Raw genomic sequence first — 13306 nt, 5'->3', positions numbered from 1 at the left:
CTCAACCACTACAGATTTGTGAGGTAGTTGAATGATGCTGAATCCTGGAAATTGTTGGACTATAAACTTGAACTTCCTAGCCGTAGGAGTGCCTGCAATAGGAGTTTCCCACATTCTCATCAGAAGGACACTGAGAATGTTGTAGACTGGAAGGGCCACTGATTCAGCAGCAGAAAACCAAGAAGACCACAAATCTGCAGAAGACCAAGAAGTTCATATCAGGGGTCTTTTTCTTTGTGGACATGAACGCCCAGGGTCGTACCCATCTTTTTCTCAAATTTTAAATAAGAGAGATCCTCTGGGGATGAAGTATGGTCCGGAGGATCCGGGAACGGATCAGAAGGGATGCTGATAAGAGTCTTCGTCTGAGCCTAAGGGCACGTATACTTATTCCGGACTCCAGTGACAAAGAGGGTGAACCAGAAGGTATATCTGGTTGACTCTGAGGAGGAGCTGCCTGGTTCGACACCTCTGACTGACAGGACTCCGCTGCATCAGAGTGGGACTCAGTCATGGGTTCTGATGATGAGTTCTTCCCTATTGGCAAAATTAGGACTCCGGTCTGTGGAATTGCTATAGCGATAGTGGAAAGGAACAGCTAGAATTTCCATCCATATCCTTGGTCAGAGAGGCAAAGAAATTCCTCACCAAACCTGCAATGTGGTCACATGACTAATGTGTCCTCTGGCTTGGTATAGGAAGTGGGACATCCTCTTCTGAGTACAGGACAGGCTCCTGAATTAGAATGGGCAACATATTAGAGATAAGCGGGACTATGGAGCACACTGGGTCTGACGTCTCCAGGAAATGTCCCTCTACCACAAGTCTAAGGGAGGAAACACCATGGTTATTGGAGAGGGCAGAGGCAATCTGACTCATACAGTTGCAGATCTAGGATGGGCTGTATACAGCTGAGTCAGCAAAACAGCCTGATTAAAATGAAGGCTGAGATCGTTATGTCAATTGCTTTGATGGGGTAGAATTCTTAAATGTCTTGGATGACTTGGAGTGCTTCAATGGATCTTTATTTTTTTATTTATTTTATTTATTTATTTGAGTTTTTCTATACCGGCATTCACGGAGATTCGTATCATGTCGGTTTACATAAAACAGGGGTGATCAATACATTATAAACGTGTATAAATATAACATGAGTATACATTTTATATATTTACAAATTATAACAAGTTATAACAGTGCGCAGAAAAAATCAGTTACAATAAAACAAGGATGGTTCTAACTGGGAAAAGAAGAAGAATAAGACGATAGAAATTTAACAAGAATAAGAACGTGTAGTGTTTGGTATGTCCGTATCAGTTTAGTGGGAGATAGACCGTCTTTCTGTATTTGGTGAGATCATCAGTCAGAGTCCGGAAAGGCTTTCTTGAACAGCCATGTCTTAAGTCTCTTTCTGAAGGTTGGAAGACATGGTTCCTGTCGTAATTCTAAGGGGATTGAGTTCCATAGTGGGGGGCCTGCTGTAGAGAAGGCCCTGTCTCTCAGGGTTATGTGTTGGGTGGTATTGGCGTGTGGTACCTGTAGAAGTTCTCTGTACACTTCTCTAGTGGGTCTGTTGGAGGAGTGTTTTTTAAGTGCTATTTGTAGATGGAGTGGAGCTAGTCCATGGATATTTTTGAAGATTGTGGTTAGGGATTTATGGATTATCCTTGTGAAGTGAGAAGTGTCGTGCATCAAGGAAATTGGTGCATTCTGCATCAAACACCTCGGTGCAGCATACACCAAGTGCATTAGTGCACCGTGCATTAAGTGCATTGGAGCAGGAAGTGTTATGTGAATCTATGCATCAGACATCAGAAATGCTGATGGCTCTTATGCCATTGATGCCGCTTCAATGGTGCTAGTGCTGATGCACCGCACTTTCTGTCCTTATGCTTCTTTGACACAGGCTGTGATGATTCCAACGAATGATGCCACTTTGTCTTGGACACAGAAAGGATGGCAGAACTCGACCCCACGGCTACAGCCTGAGCGGATGGGGGAGATCTAGAGAAGTTCCTGCTCAACACTTTTCCCAGCAAGGCAGATGACGCTGCATTGCAGGACAAGGACCTGCTATGACACTGGAGAAATTTAAAGCAGCTGCTCAATATGAAGCACCCTAGAATACTGCGAGCATAGGGACAATTGTCCACAGTCACAGAAGTTCTTCTAGTCGTGATCTGGCCCGAGGTACCAGTAACACAGTTCAAGTCCATCTATGAGGGACATTATTTTGCCACAAACACAGCTTTTAAATTCACTCTCCATTGTAGATTTCTTCTTCTGGCCTGATATTTTGTGAGGTAGGGCCAGTGCTTTTTTTGATTTGTTGTTTTTTTAGATAGCACTGAAAAGTGCTACTGTGGGGCTGCAGAGGCAGTAAGGCAACTTAAAAATAATTTCAGAGGCAAAAAATCACCAAAAACATAATTAGAGAAAAATATGAGGAAATACAGAATACATGTCTGTGCTTAAGCTCTAACAAAAATGACTAAAGAGGTTCACAAGGCAATGCCCATACAGGAACTCTTACACATGTTCAGTAAAGCTCAAAGCTCTACTAGAGTGGAGAGACAAGTCCGTTCGAAGCCACCAGATGATATGTAATGGCTAATTCGGCCTGCTTATCGATGGAAAATAAAAAATTTCAAAATACTAATCAGTTTATGCTTACCTCCTGCTCCCTGGTAACCTTCTCTGATATATCAAAGTATTCTCTGATGAGCTTCTCAATATACTCCTGCTTTTCTAAATTATCTTTAGTTTGTCCTTCTATATTTATCTGCACATTTTCAATCTGCATTGAAAACAAATAATGTGTTCTTTTAGGGACTTCAATACCTTATGTAATTTCAAAGAGAGAGATGCATCAAGTCACAGTAGGACTTTAACGTGCGTTAAACAGCATATATTGTACAATATAAGCTGTTTATCGCACGATATAGCCCTATCTCAGCAATATCACATGGTATATACAAAATTTTGCTTAACCTGGCCCATATTCCCTTCCCTATTAGAATGAGTTGCTTTGTATGGGATTTGCAAACATGAATTTTGCAAATCCCATGCAAAGCAGCTCCTGAATATATGATGTAAATAAATTAACACGGCCAACTTAGAAAGTTGTCAGTCACGTTAATTTAACAATAACTCCTGAGGACATGTGTTACGCTCGGGCTCTGTTCTGGTGTTGTGAACACCACCTTCTGGAGTGACTCCAGGTAGAGAGAGATAGGGATGGCTGGAAAGTCTCTGATGATGGTGACAGTGGAGCAGAGTAAGGCTGGAAGCAGTGTCAAATTCCAGGCTGGGTCAAGGCAGACGGCAGGCAACAGTGTCTGAGTCCAGGCTGGGTCAGGGCAGGCAGCAGGCAACAGTGTCAGAGTCCAGGCTGGGTCAGGGCAGGCGGCAGGCAACAGTGTCAGAGTCCAGGCTGGGTCAAAGGTACCTAGTAGTAAGGCAGAGAGCCCAAAGGCCACACACACGGCAGGGCAGAGGGCCAGAAGGCCACACACGCACACAGTAGGACAGCGGACCTGAAGGCCACACACATACGGCAGGGCAGAGAGCCCGAAGGCCACACACATACGGCAGGGCTGGGAGCCCGAAGGCCACACACATACGGCAGGGCTGGGAGCCCGAAGGCCACACACACACGGCAGGGCTGGGAGCCCGAAGGCCACACACACACGGCAGGGCTGGGAGCCCGAAGGCCACACACACACATACGGCAAGGCAGAGAGCCCGAAGGCCACACACAGCGCAAAACAAGGCAAAGCAGGGTAGAAGGCCCGAAGGCCACACACAGCGCAAGGCAAGGCAGGGTAGAAGGCCCGAAGGCCACACACAGCGCAAGGCAAGGCAGGGTAGAAGGCCCGAAGGCCACACACAGCGCAAGGCAAGGCAAGGCAAAGCAGGGTAGAAAGCCCGAAGGCCACACACAGCGCAAGGCAAGGCAAAGCCCAAGGACCACACGCACAGCAAGGCAAAGAAGGCTAGAGCAGGGAGCCCAGGTGAGCTCGATGCCGAAGCACCGAGGGAACTGCCAGGCAGGGATATAAAGGGAAGTTCAGAACATAGAGTGAACAAGGGAGATGGACTGGGCCCGTCAGGAGAGTCAGCTCTAGAAAGACCCCTGGTGGTGAGGCGGTTACATAGCAGCCATAGCCGTAACAGTACCCCCCCTCAAGGCCTCCCCCTCCTCCTGGGTCCCAAATTTGCAGGGGGTACTGAATAATGAAAGCAGACCCCCACTGGGGCGATGTGGCAGGGTTAGACCCCTCCTGGGGCAATAAGGCAGATACTGACCCCTCCAGGGATGGCAGCTGGACCGGTACGGACCCCTCCAGGGGCGGCAGCAGCTGGACCGGTACGGACCCCTCCAGGGGCGGCAGCAGCAGGACCGGTTCAGGCCCCTCCCGGGGTGGCACGGCAGGCTCAGGCCCCTTCCGGGGCACAGCGGTACGTCCAAGCCCCTCCGGGGGCGGCAGGGCAGGCTCAAGCCCCTCCTCGGGTACAGCGGTAAGTCCGAGCCCCTCCTGGGGCACAGCAGTAAGTCCAAGCCCCTCCTGGGGTGACAAGGGGGACACAAACCCCACATGGGGCAGCGAAATAGTCCGTAACCCCTCCTGGGGCAAGGCGGCAGGGTTGGACCCCTCCTGGGACAACAAGGCAGGTACTGACCCCTCCAGGGACGCCAGCTGGGCTTGTACGGACCTCTCCAGGGAGGGCAGCAGCTGGACCGGTACGGACCCCTCCAGGGGCGGCAGCAGCTGGACCGATACGGACCCCTCCAGGGGCGGCAGCAGCTGGACCGATACAGACCTCTCCAGGGGCGGCAGCAGCTGGACCGGTTCAAACCCCGCCAGGGGCGGCAGCAGCAGGACCGGTTCAAACCCCGCCAGGGGCGGCAGCAGCAGGACTGGTTCAAACCCCTCCAGGGGCGGCAGCAGGACCGGTTCAGGCCCCTCCCGGGGTGGCAGGGCAGGCTCAGGCCCCTCCCGGGGCACAGCGGTACGTCCAAGCCCCTCCGGGGGTGGCAGGGAAGGCTCAAGCCCCTCCTGGGGTACAGTGGTAAGTCCGAGCCCCTCCTGGGGCACAGCGGTAAGTCCAAGCCCCTCCGGGGGCGGCAGGGCAGGCTCCAGCCCCTCCCGGGGTGGCACGGCAGGCTCAAGCCCCTTCCGGGGCACAGCAGTAAGTCCAAGCCCCTCCTGGGGCGGCAGGGCAGGCTCCAACTCCTCCCGGGGTGGCACGGCAGGCTCAAGCCCCTCCGGGGGTGGCAGGACAGGCTCAAGACCCTCCAGGGGCGCAGTGGTAAGTCCAAGCTCCTCCTGGGGTACAGCGGTAAGTCCAATCCCCACCTGGAGCAGCAGAGCAGGCTCAAGCCCCTCTGGGGGCAGCAAGGCAGGTTCAAGCCCCTCCGGGGGCGGCAAGGCAGGTTCAAGCCCCTCCGGGGGCGGCAGCTGGGCTGGTTCAGTCTGCAGGGTAACGGAGTCTGTTACAGCTTGTTCACCGGTGGTGGCTATACTTGTGATGGAACAAATGGAGGATAAAGGCTGAACAGCAAAGGACTTGGTGAACAGAGCTGGATTCTTAAAGCCTAGCTCACGATTCTCTGGTTCAGAAGTGTGGACATGCAGCTTGTTAAAGGAACAGGCAGCTCTAGAACGTCTTAGAACATAGTTCGTTAGTTGTCTCTGAGCCGCAGCTGAGGGAAGCAGAGCTCTGCTAGGCTTAATCAGCTTTCTTGGTTTTAGAGAAACCTGAGGCTCTAGCATGGGAGTCACAGAAGCCTTCCTGACCGGGTAAGTCCTATAATTTTCTGGGAAAAAATTTGTTCTTTTATGAAAAGTTTTCTGCAGAGTTTCATGAAGGGATGTCTTAGATGTCTTAGAATTCTCTATCCACAAACAACCAATAGAAATGTCTGTCTTAGTTGAGCCAGAAGCAGAATACCGGTTAGTAGAGCTGACTGTTTTTTCTAATGAAACAGCTGGCCCTAGAGCTGAGCAACAGGGGCAAGGTTTGCCTGGTGGTAGCAGACTAGGACTGCAAGAGCATTTCCACCATCCTGGTTTTGGAGTCAGACAATTTAAGCATTCCTGATAAACAGACACATTCATTTTATGACATTTGCTACAAGACCAGTGTTCTTGGTCTGCAAGCTGACAAGCTAGACAGTTCTGATAACTGGGGTAATTCAAGGTCTGGCAACGAGCACAGATAACAAATCTTTGAGACTGCAGTATGATGTAGGAAGTAAAAAAATGATCTCACCGGTAGACCCAAGTTCAATCTCTCTCTCTGGAGGGTGGCTTCGGCATACTGTTACACTTGGGCTGTGTTCTGGTGTTGTGAACACCACCTTCTGGAGTGACTCCAAGTAGAGAGAGATAGGGATGGCTGGAAAGTCTCTGATGATGGTGACAGTGGAGCAGAGTAAGGCTGGAAGCAGTGTCAAATTCCAGGCTGGGTCAGGGCAGACGGCAGGCAACAATGTCAGAGTCCAGGCTGGGTCAGGGCAGACGGCAGGCAACAATGTCAGAGTCCAGGCTGGGTCAGGGCAGGCGGCAGGCAACAGTGTCAGAGTCCAGGCTGGGTCAGGGCAGGCGGCAGGCAACAGTGTCAGAGTCCAGGCTGGGTCAGGGCAGGCGGTAGGCATCAGTGTCAGAGTCCAGGCTGGGTCAAGGTACCTAGTAGTAAGGCAGAGAGCCCAAAGGCCACACACACGGCAGGGCAGAGGGCCCGAAGGCCACACACGCACACAGTAGGACAGCGGACCTGAAGGCCTCACTCACACGGCAGGGCAGAGGGCCCGAAGACCACACACATATGGCAGGGCAGAGGGCCCGAAGGCCACACACATACGGCAGGGCTGGAAGCCCGAAGGCCACCCACTCACAGCAGGGCAGAGGGCCCGAAGGCCACACACACACACACGGCAAGGCAGAGAGCCTGAAGGCCGCACACAGCGCAAGACAAGGCAAAGCAGGGTAGAAGGCCCGAAGGCCACATGCAGCGCAAGGCAAAGCAGGGTAGAAGGCCCGAAGGCAACACACAGCGCAAGGCCCAAGGACCACAGCAAAGCAAGGAAGGCTAGAGCAGGGAGCCCAGGCGAGCTCGATGCCAAAGCACTGAGGGAACTGCCAGGCAGGGTTATAAAGGGAAGTCCAGAACATAGAGTGAACAAGGAAGATAGACTAGGACCGTCAGGAGAGCCTGCTCTAGAAGAACCCCTGGTGATGAGGCGGTTGCACAGCAGCCATAGCCGTAACAGTACCCCACCCCCCCCCCTTCAAGGCCTCCCCTCCTCCTGGGTCCCAACTTTGCAGGGGGTACTGAATAATGAAGGCAGACCCCTCCTGGGGCGATGCAGCAGGTTCAACTCCTTCCTGGGGCAGCAAAGCAGTTCATAACCACTCCTGGGGTGACAAGGGGGACACAAACACCACCTGGGGCAGCAAAATAGTCTGTAACCCCTCCTGGGGCAAAGCGGCAGGGTTAGACCCCTCCTGGGGCAACAAGGCAGGTATTGACCCCTCCAGAGATGGCCACTGGACCGGTACGGACTCCTCCAGGGGCGGCAGCAGCTGGACCGGTATGGACCCCTCCAGGGGTGGCAGCAGCTGGACCGGTACGGACCCCTCCAGGGGCGGCAGCAGCTGGACCGGTATGGACCCCTCCAAGGGCGGCAGCAGCAGGAACAGTTCAAACCCCTCCAGGGGCGGCAGCAGGACCGGTTCAGGCCCCTCCCGGGGTGGCACGCCAGGCTCAGGCCCCTCCCGGGGCACAGCGGTACGTCCAAGCCCCTCCGGGGGTGGCAGGGCAGGCTCAAGCCCCTCCTGGGGTACAGTGTTAAGTCCGAGCCCCTCCTGGGGCACAGCGGTAAGTCTGAGCCCCTCCGGGGGCGGCAGGGCAGGCTCCAGCCCCTCCCGGGGTGGGACGGCAGTCTCAAGCCCCTCCCGGGGCAGCATGGCAGACTCAAGCCCCTCCCAGGGCAGCACGGCAGACTCAAGCCCCTTCCGGGGCACAGCGGCAAATCCAAGCCCCTCCTGGGGCAGCAGGGCAGGCTCCAACCACTCCCAGGGTGGCACGGCAGGCTCAAGCCCCTCCGGGGGCAGCAAGGCAGGTTCAAGCCCCTCCGGGGGCGGCAAGGCAGGTTCAAGCCCCTCCGGGGATGCAGCGATAAGTCCAAGCCCCACCTGGGGCGGTAGGGTAGGCTCAAGCCCCTCCAGGGGTGGCAGCTGGGCTGGTTCAGTCTGCAGGGTAATGGAGTCTGTTACAGCTTGTTCACCGGTGGTGGCTATACTTGTGATGGAACAAATGGAGGATAAAGGCTGAAGAGCAAAGGACTTGGTGAACAGAGCTGGATTCTTAAAGCCTAGCTCACGATTCTCTGGTTCAGAAGTGTGGACATGCAGCTTGTTAAAGGAACAGGCAGCTCTAGAACGTCTTAGAACACAGTTTGTTAGTTGTCTCTGAGCCGCAGCTGAGGGAAGCAGAGCTCTGCTAGGCTTAATCAGCTTTCTTGGTTTTAGAGAAACCTGAGGCTCTAGCATGGGAGTCACAGAAGCCTTCCTGACCGGGTAAGTCCTATAATTTTCTGGGAAAAAACTTGTTCTTTTATTAAAAGTTTTCTGCAGAGTTTCATGAAGGGATGTCTTAGAATTCTCTATCCACAAACAACCAATAGAAATGTCTGTCTTAGTTGAGCCAGAAGCAGAATACCGGTTAGTAGAGCTGAATGTTTTTTCTAATGAAACAGCTGGTCCTAGAGCTGAGCAACAGGGGCAAGGTTTGCCTGGTGGTAGCAGACTAGGAATGCAAGAGCATTTCCACCATCCTGGTTTTGGAGTCAGACAATTTAAGCATTCCTGATAAACAAACACATTCTTTTTATGACATTTGCTACAAGACCAGTGTTCTTGGTCTGCAAGCTGACAAGCTAGACAGTTCTGATAACTGGGGTAATTCAAGGTCTGGCAACGAGCACAGATAACAAATCTTTGACACTGCGGCATGATGTAGGAAGTAAAAAATATTATCTCACTGGTAGACCCAGGTTCAATCTCTCTCTCTGGAGGGTGGCTTCGGCATACTGTTACGCTCAGGCTGTGTTCTGGTGCTGTGAACACCACCTTCTGGAGTGACTCCAGGTAGAGAGAGATAGGGATGGCTGGAAAGTCTCTGAAGATGGTGACAGTGGAGCAGAGTAAGGCTGGAAGCAGTGTCAAATTCCAGGCTGGGTCAGGGCAGATGGCAGGCAACAGTGTCAGAGTCCAAGCTGGGTCAGGGCAGGCGGTAGGCATCAGTGTCAGAGTCCAGGCTGGGTCAAGGTACCTAGTAGTAAGGCAGAGAGCCCAAAGGCCACACACACGGCAGGACAGAGGGCCCGAAGGCCACACATGCACACAGTAGGACAGCGGACCAGAAGGCCTCACTCACATGGCAGAGGCAGAGGGCCCGAAGGCCACACACATACGGCAGGGCCGAGAGCCTGAAGGCCACACACATATGGCAGGGCTGGGAACCCGAAGGCCACACACACACACACACACACATGGCAAGGCAGAGAGCCCGAAGGCCGCACACAGCGCAAGACAAGGCAAAGCAGGGTAGAAGGCCCGAAGGCCACACACAGCGCAAGGCAAGGCAAAGCAGGATAGAAGGCCCGAAGGCCACACACAGTGCAAGGCAGGGCAAGGCAAAGCAGGGTAGAAGGCCCGAAGGCCACACACAGCGCAAGGCAAAGCAGGGTAGAAGGCCCGAAGGCCACACACAGCGCAAGGCAAGGCAAGGCAAAGCAGGGTAGAAGGCCCGAAGGCCACACACAGCGCAAGGCAAGGCAAAGCAGGTTAGAAGGCCCAAAGGCCACACACAGCGCAAGGCAAAGCAAGGCCCAAGGACCAAAGCAAAGCAAGGAAGGCTAGAGCAGGGAGCCCAGGTGAGCTCGATGCTGAAGCACCGAGAGAGCTGCCAGGCAGGGTTATAAAGGGAAGTCCAGAACATAGAGTGAACAAAAAAGATGGACTGGGCCCGTCAGGAGAGCCTGCTCTAGAAGGACCCCTGGTGGTGAGGCGGTTGCACAGCAGCCATAGCCGTAACAATCAAAGTGGATTACAAATTTAAGTTTACCTTTGAGGAAGGTTCTCAACAAAAAAAACAGCCGTATTAATGGGTTTGCTATATGATAACGCTTTTGACTGTTTCTTTTTTTACTGTGTCTTGCTTCTGCTCTGATAGGCAATTCTAAGTAAAACGGATGTTATAAAAGTAATTCCCTTTAAAGGTTACCCTCTTGACTTTAGAACACCATGTCACTTAAAGTTAACATATCAGTGCTACTGAGAGATGATGCATTTATTGAGCTCAGTTAATTATTTTCCTTCTTATATTCTCTTTATTCAATTTTTTCAAACTTACACATAAAACATAAAAAAATGTTACTTCACAAATCAATATAAACTTCTAACTTGAGAACAAATCAATATTTCAAATATCAAATGCAATACATAACCTTCCATCATTTCTCAAATTAGACACTAATAATGGGGGGAGCCTGATAACCAAATAAATTTCCATAATTACACATCATGTGAAGGGACAACTTCTTCATTATTACCTATTGTATCTTCTAGTATCATTTCTTGGTTACTTTTTTGACTTGATTTGTCTTTCAAAAAATTCTCTAACTGTAATGGTTCATTGAAACTGAATTTCTTCCCCTAGAAATTTATAAAACATCTGGATGGATATCTCAAATAAAACGTTGCTCCGATTTCCAGGGTCTTACTTTTCAGTGCCAAGAATTGTTTCCTACGGACCTGAGTAAATTTTGAAACATCTGGAAACATATACCGTATTTTTCGCTCCATAAGACGCACTTTTTTTTCCCCCAAAAGTGGGGGGAAAATGTATGTGCGTCTTATGGAGCGAATATAAAAAAAAAAACAAACAAAAATCTAACAACCCCCTCCTCCTGACTCCCTCAAGACCTGCCGACTTAATTTACTGCAAACCCCCCACCCTCCTGACCCCCCCCAAGACCTGCCGACTTAATTTACTGCAACCCCCCACCCTCCTGCCCCCCCCAAGACCTGCCGACTTAATTTACTGCAACCCCCCACCCTCCTGCCCCCCCCCAAGACCTGCCAAACGTCCCTGGTGGTCCAGCGGGGGTCCAGGAGCGGTCCGGGAACGATCTCCTGGGCTTCGGCCGTCAGCTGCCAGTAAACAAAATGGCGCCGACGGCCCTTTGCCCTCACTATGTCACTGGGACCGACCTCTGCTATTGCTCGTTCAGTGACATAGTGAGGGCAAAGGGCCGTCGGCACCATTTTGATTACTGGCAGCCGACGGCCCACGCTCAGGAGATCGTTCCCGGACCGCTCCTGGACCCCCGCTGGGACCACCCAGGGACCGTTTGGCAGGTCTTGGGGGGGTCCAGGAGGTGTGGGGGGTTGCAGTAAATTAAGTCGGCAGGTCTTGGGTGGGACAGGAGGGTGGGGGGTTGTAGTAGGTTGTAGTAATTAAGTCGACAGGTCTTGGGGGGGTCAGGAGGGTTGGGGGGTTGTTTTGTGGGGGTTGTAATTAAGTCGGCAGGTCTTTGGGGGGGGGGTCAGAGGGTGGGGGTTGTTAATTTACAGGTTGGATGGGGGGGGGGGGTTTGGGGGGGTAGGGGTTCCCAGAGAAAAAACGTTTTTGATCTGGGGAGTGGACCGAAATGGCCCTTCCCAGACCCGAAAACAAAATGGGGAGAAAAAAAAAGCTATGCACTCCCTAATTTGCTCCATAAGACGCCCAGACGCAGAGCCGGTTTAGCACAATTTTTTTTTTTTTTAATTTTCCCCCTCTGAATCCTAGGTGCGTCTTATGGTCAGGTGCGTCTTATGGAGCGAAAAATATGGTAAATCTTTTTACCACAAAACTGCAGGTCCTTATTTCTGAAAAATTTCTCCAATAAACATTCCTTATCACTCTCAGCCATAAAAGATACAAAGAGAGTTGCTCTATTGTTAATGATGTCTATTGATTCCTCTAGAAATGTAGTAATTCCAATACTATTTTCCTCACTTATCTTATTTTTATCAAATCGAGGTACAAAATAATATATTTTTGAGAAAGATGGTATATCTTTTTCTTCATACATCAAGATTTCTTTTAAGTACTTTATTAACATCTCTCTCGGAGATAATAACCTAGTTATTGGAAAGTTAACTAGTCTTAGATTTTTTACTCTTATCAGATTTTCTAAATTTTCTAAATCAGTATGTATTGAAATATTATCTTTAATTAATACATTTTCTAAATTCTGCATGTTATCTATTTTTCCAGTTGTTTCATTCATCATTACTTCTACAGCACTCAATCTTTTATCTTGATCCAAAATAGATGTTCTATTAACACTAACCAATGAAGTGAGAGAAGAATTAACTTGCGTCAAATTCAAGTCCAATTTAACCAGAACCCTCCACAGGTCCGAGAGAGTCACCTTGGAAGGGTCCACAGATGAAATCTATGAACTACCAATGGTTACCATTAGATTTCTCTCTTGTGCCTCAATTAAAGAATCTTTGAGGCAAATAGAGAGGTCAGATACCTCCGCCGCGACTTGCACATTACTTGCACTCACGTTGGATGAATCCTTCCCATCCAGTTGATCCTCTCCCGGATTCTTGTGTGGTTGAGGGGGAGTTACTGCGTTGCCTGGACTTAACGAGGCTTCAGACGAGTCTCGCATGCTGTCCATCTTTGGCGGTCCCTGCTGACTCACGTGGGCGTCCATGGGTCCAGTTCTTGATGTTGTCATTGCTGGAGACGAAGTGGCAAATCTGGCTTTCCTTTTGCGGCCCATCAATCCTCGGGTAGTTCGATTTTCCCAGTCAAATCCGAGTCAAAGCCGTCTAAGCGCGCGCGCCTTTGGCACGCGCGGGCTAGCAGCGCACTGGCGTCGGTCTGCGCGCCGGCGGTCTTTCGGGTTTTAAAGACCCGGGCTCCTGATGATGACGTAGGTCCTCTGTCTCAGCTGATGGTAATTTTTCTGGCTTTCAGTTACTCACTGCTCGCTTCAGAATGGAATTTTAGCGGCGTTTTCACTCCAGGGACTCTAATCAGGGCGGCTAGTTGTCACTTCAGCTCTCAGCCAGCCAGACCCCAAGCTCAGTTAATTATTTATGAGATCAGAGTTACTCAATAACTCAGTCAGAGATATATTCTTAAAAAGAAGTATACAATTTTTATTTTACATGGGGGAAGTATATAATTAAATTGAATTGATTGATCAAGTCATATAATACAGAAAAATAGA

The 13306-nt window shown here is 50.8% G+C and overlaps 1 protein-coding gene across 1 annotated transcript in view; it reads right to left on the bottom strand.

The window, feature by feature from the left end:
* LOC115089340 (golgin subfamily A member 6-like protein 1) overlaps positions 1-13306 on the bottom strand; it is a 223545-nt gene that overhangs the window by 97788 nt on the left and 112451 nt on the right. The window contains exon 7 of the mRNA XM_029597429.1: positions 2675-2797. Within this exon, the coding sequence (XP_029453289.1) occupies positions 2675-2797 (123 nt within the window). The remainder of the gene's footprint in view (positions 1-2674; positions 2798-13306) is intronic.

Source organism: Rhinatrema bivittatum, chromosome 4 (assembly GCF_901001135.1).
Source record: "Rhinatrema bivittatum chromosome 4, aRhiBiv1.1, whole genome shotgun sequence".
In the NCBI taxonomy this organism is placed as follows: Eukaryota; Metazoa; Chordata; class Amphibia; order Gymnophiona; family Rhinatrematidae; genus Rhinatrema; species Rhinatrema bivittatum.
The sequence above is the reverse complement of the archived record's forward strand: the minus strand, read 5'-3'. Positions and strand labels throughout refer to the sequence as shown.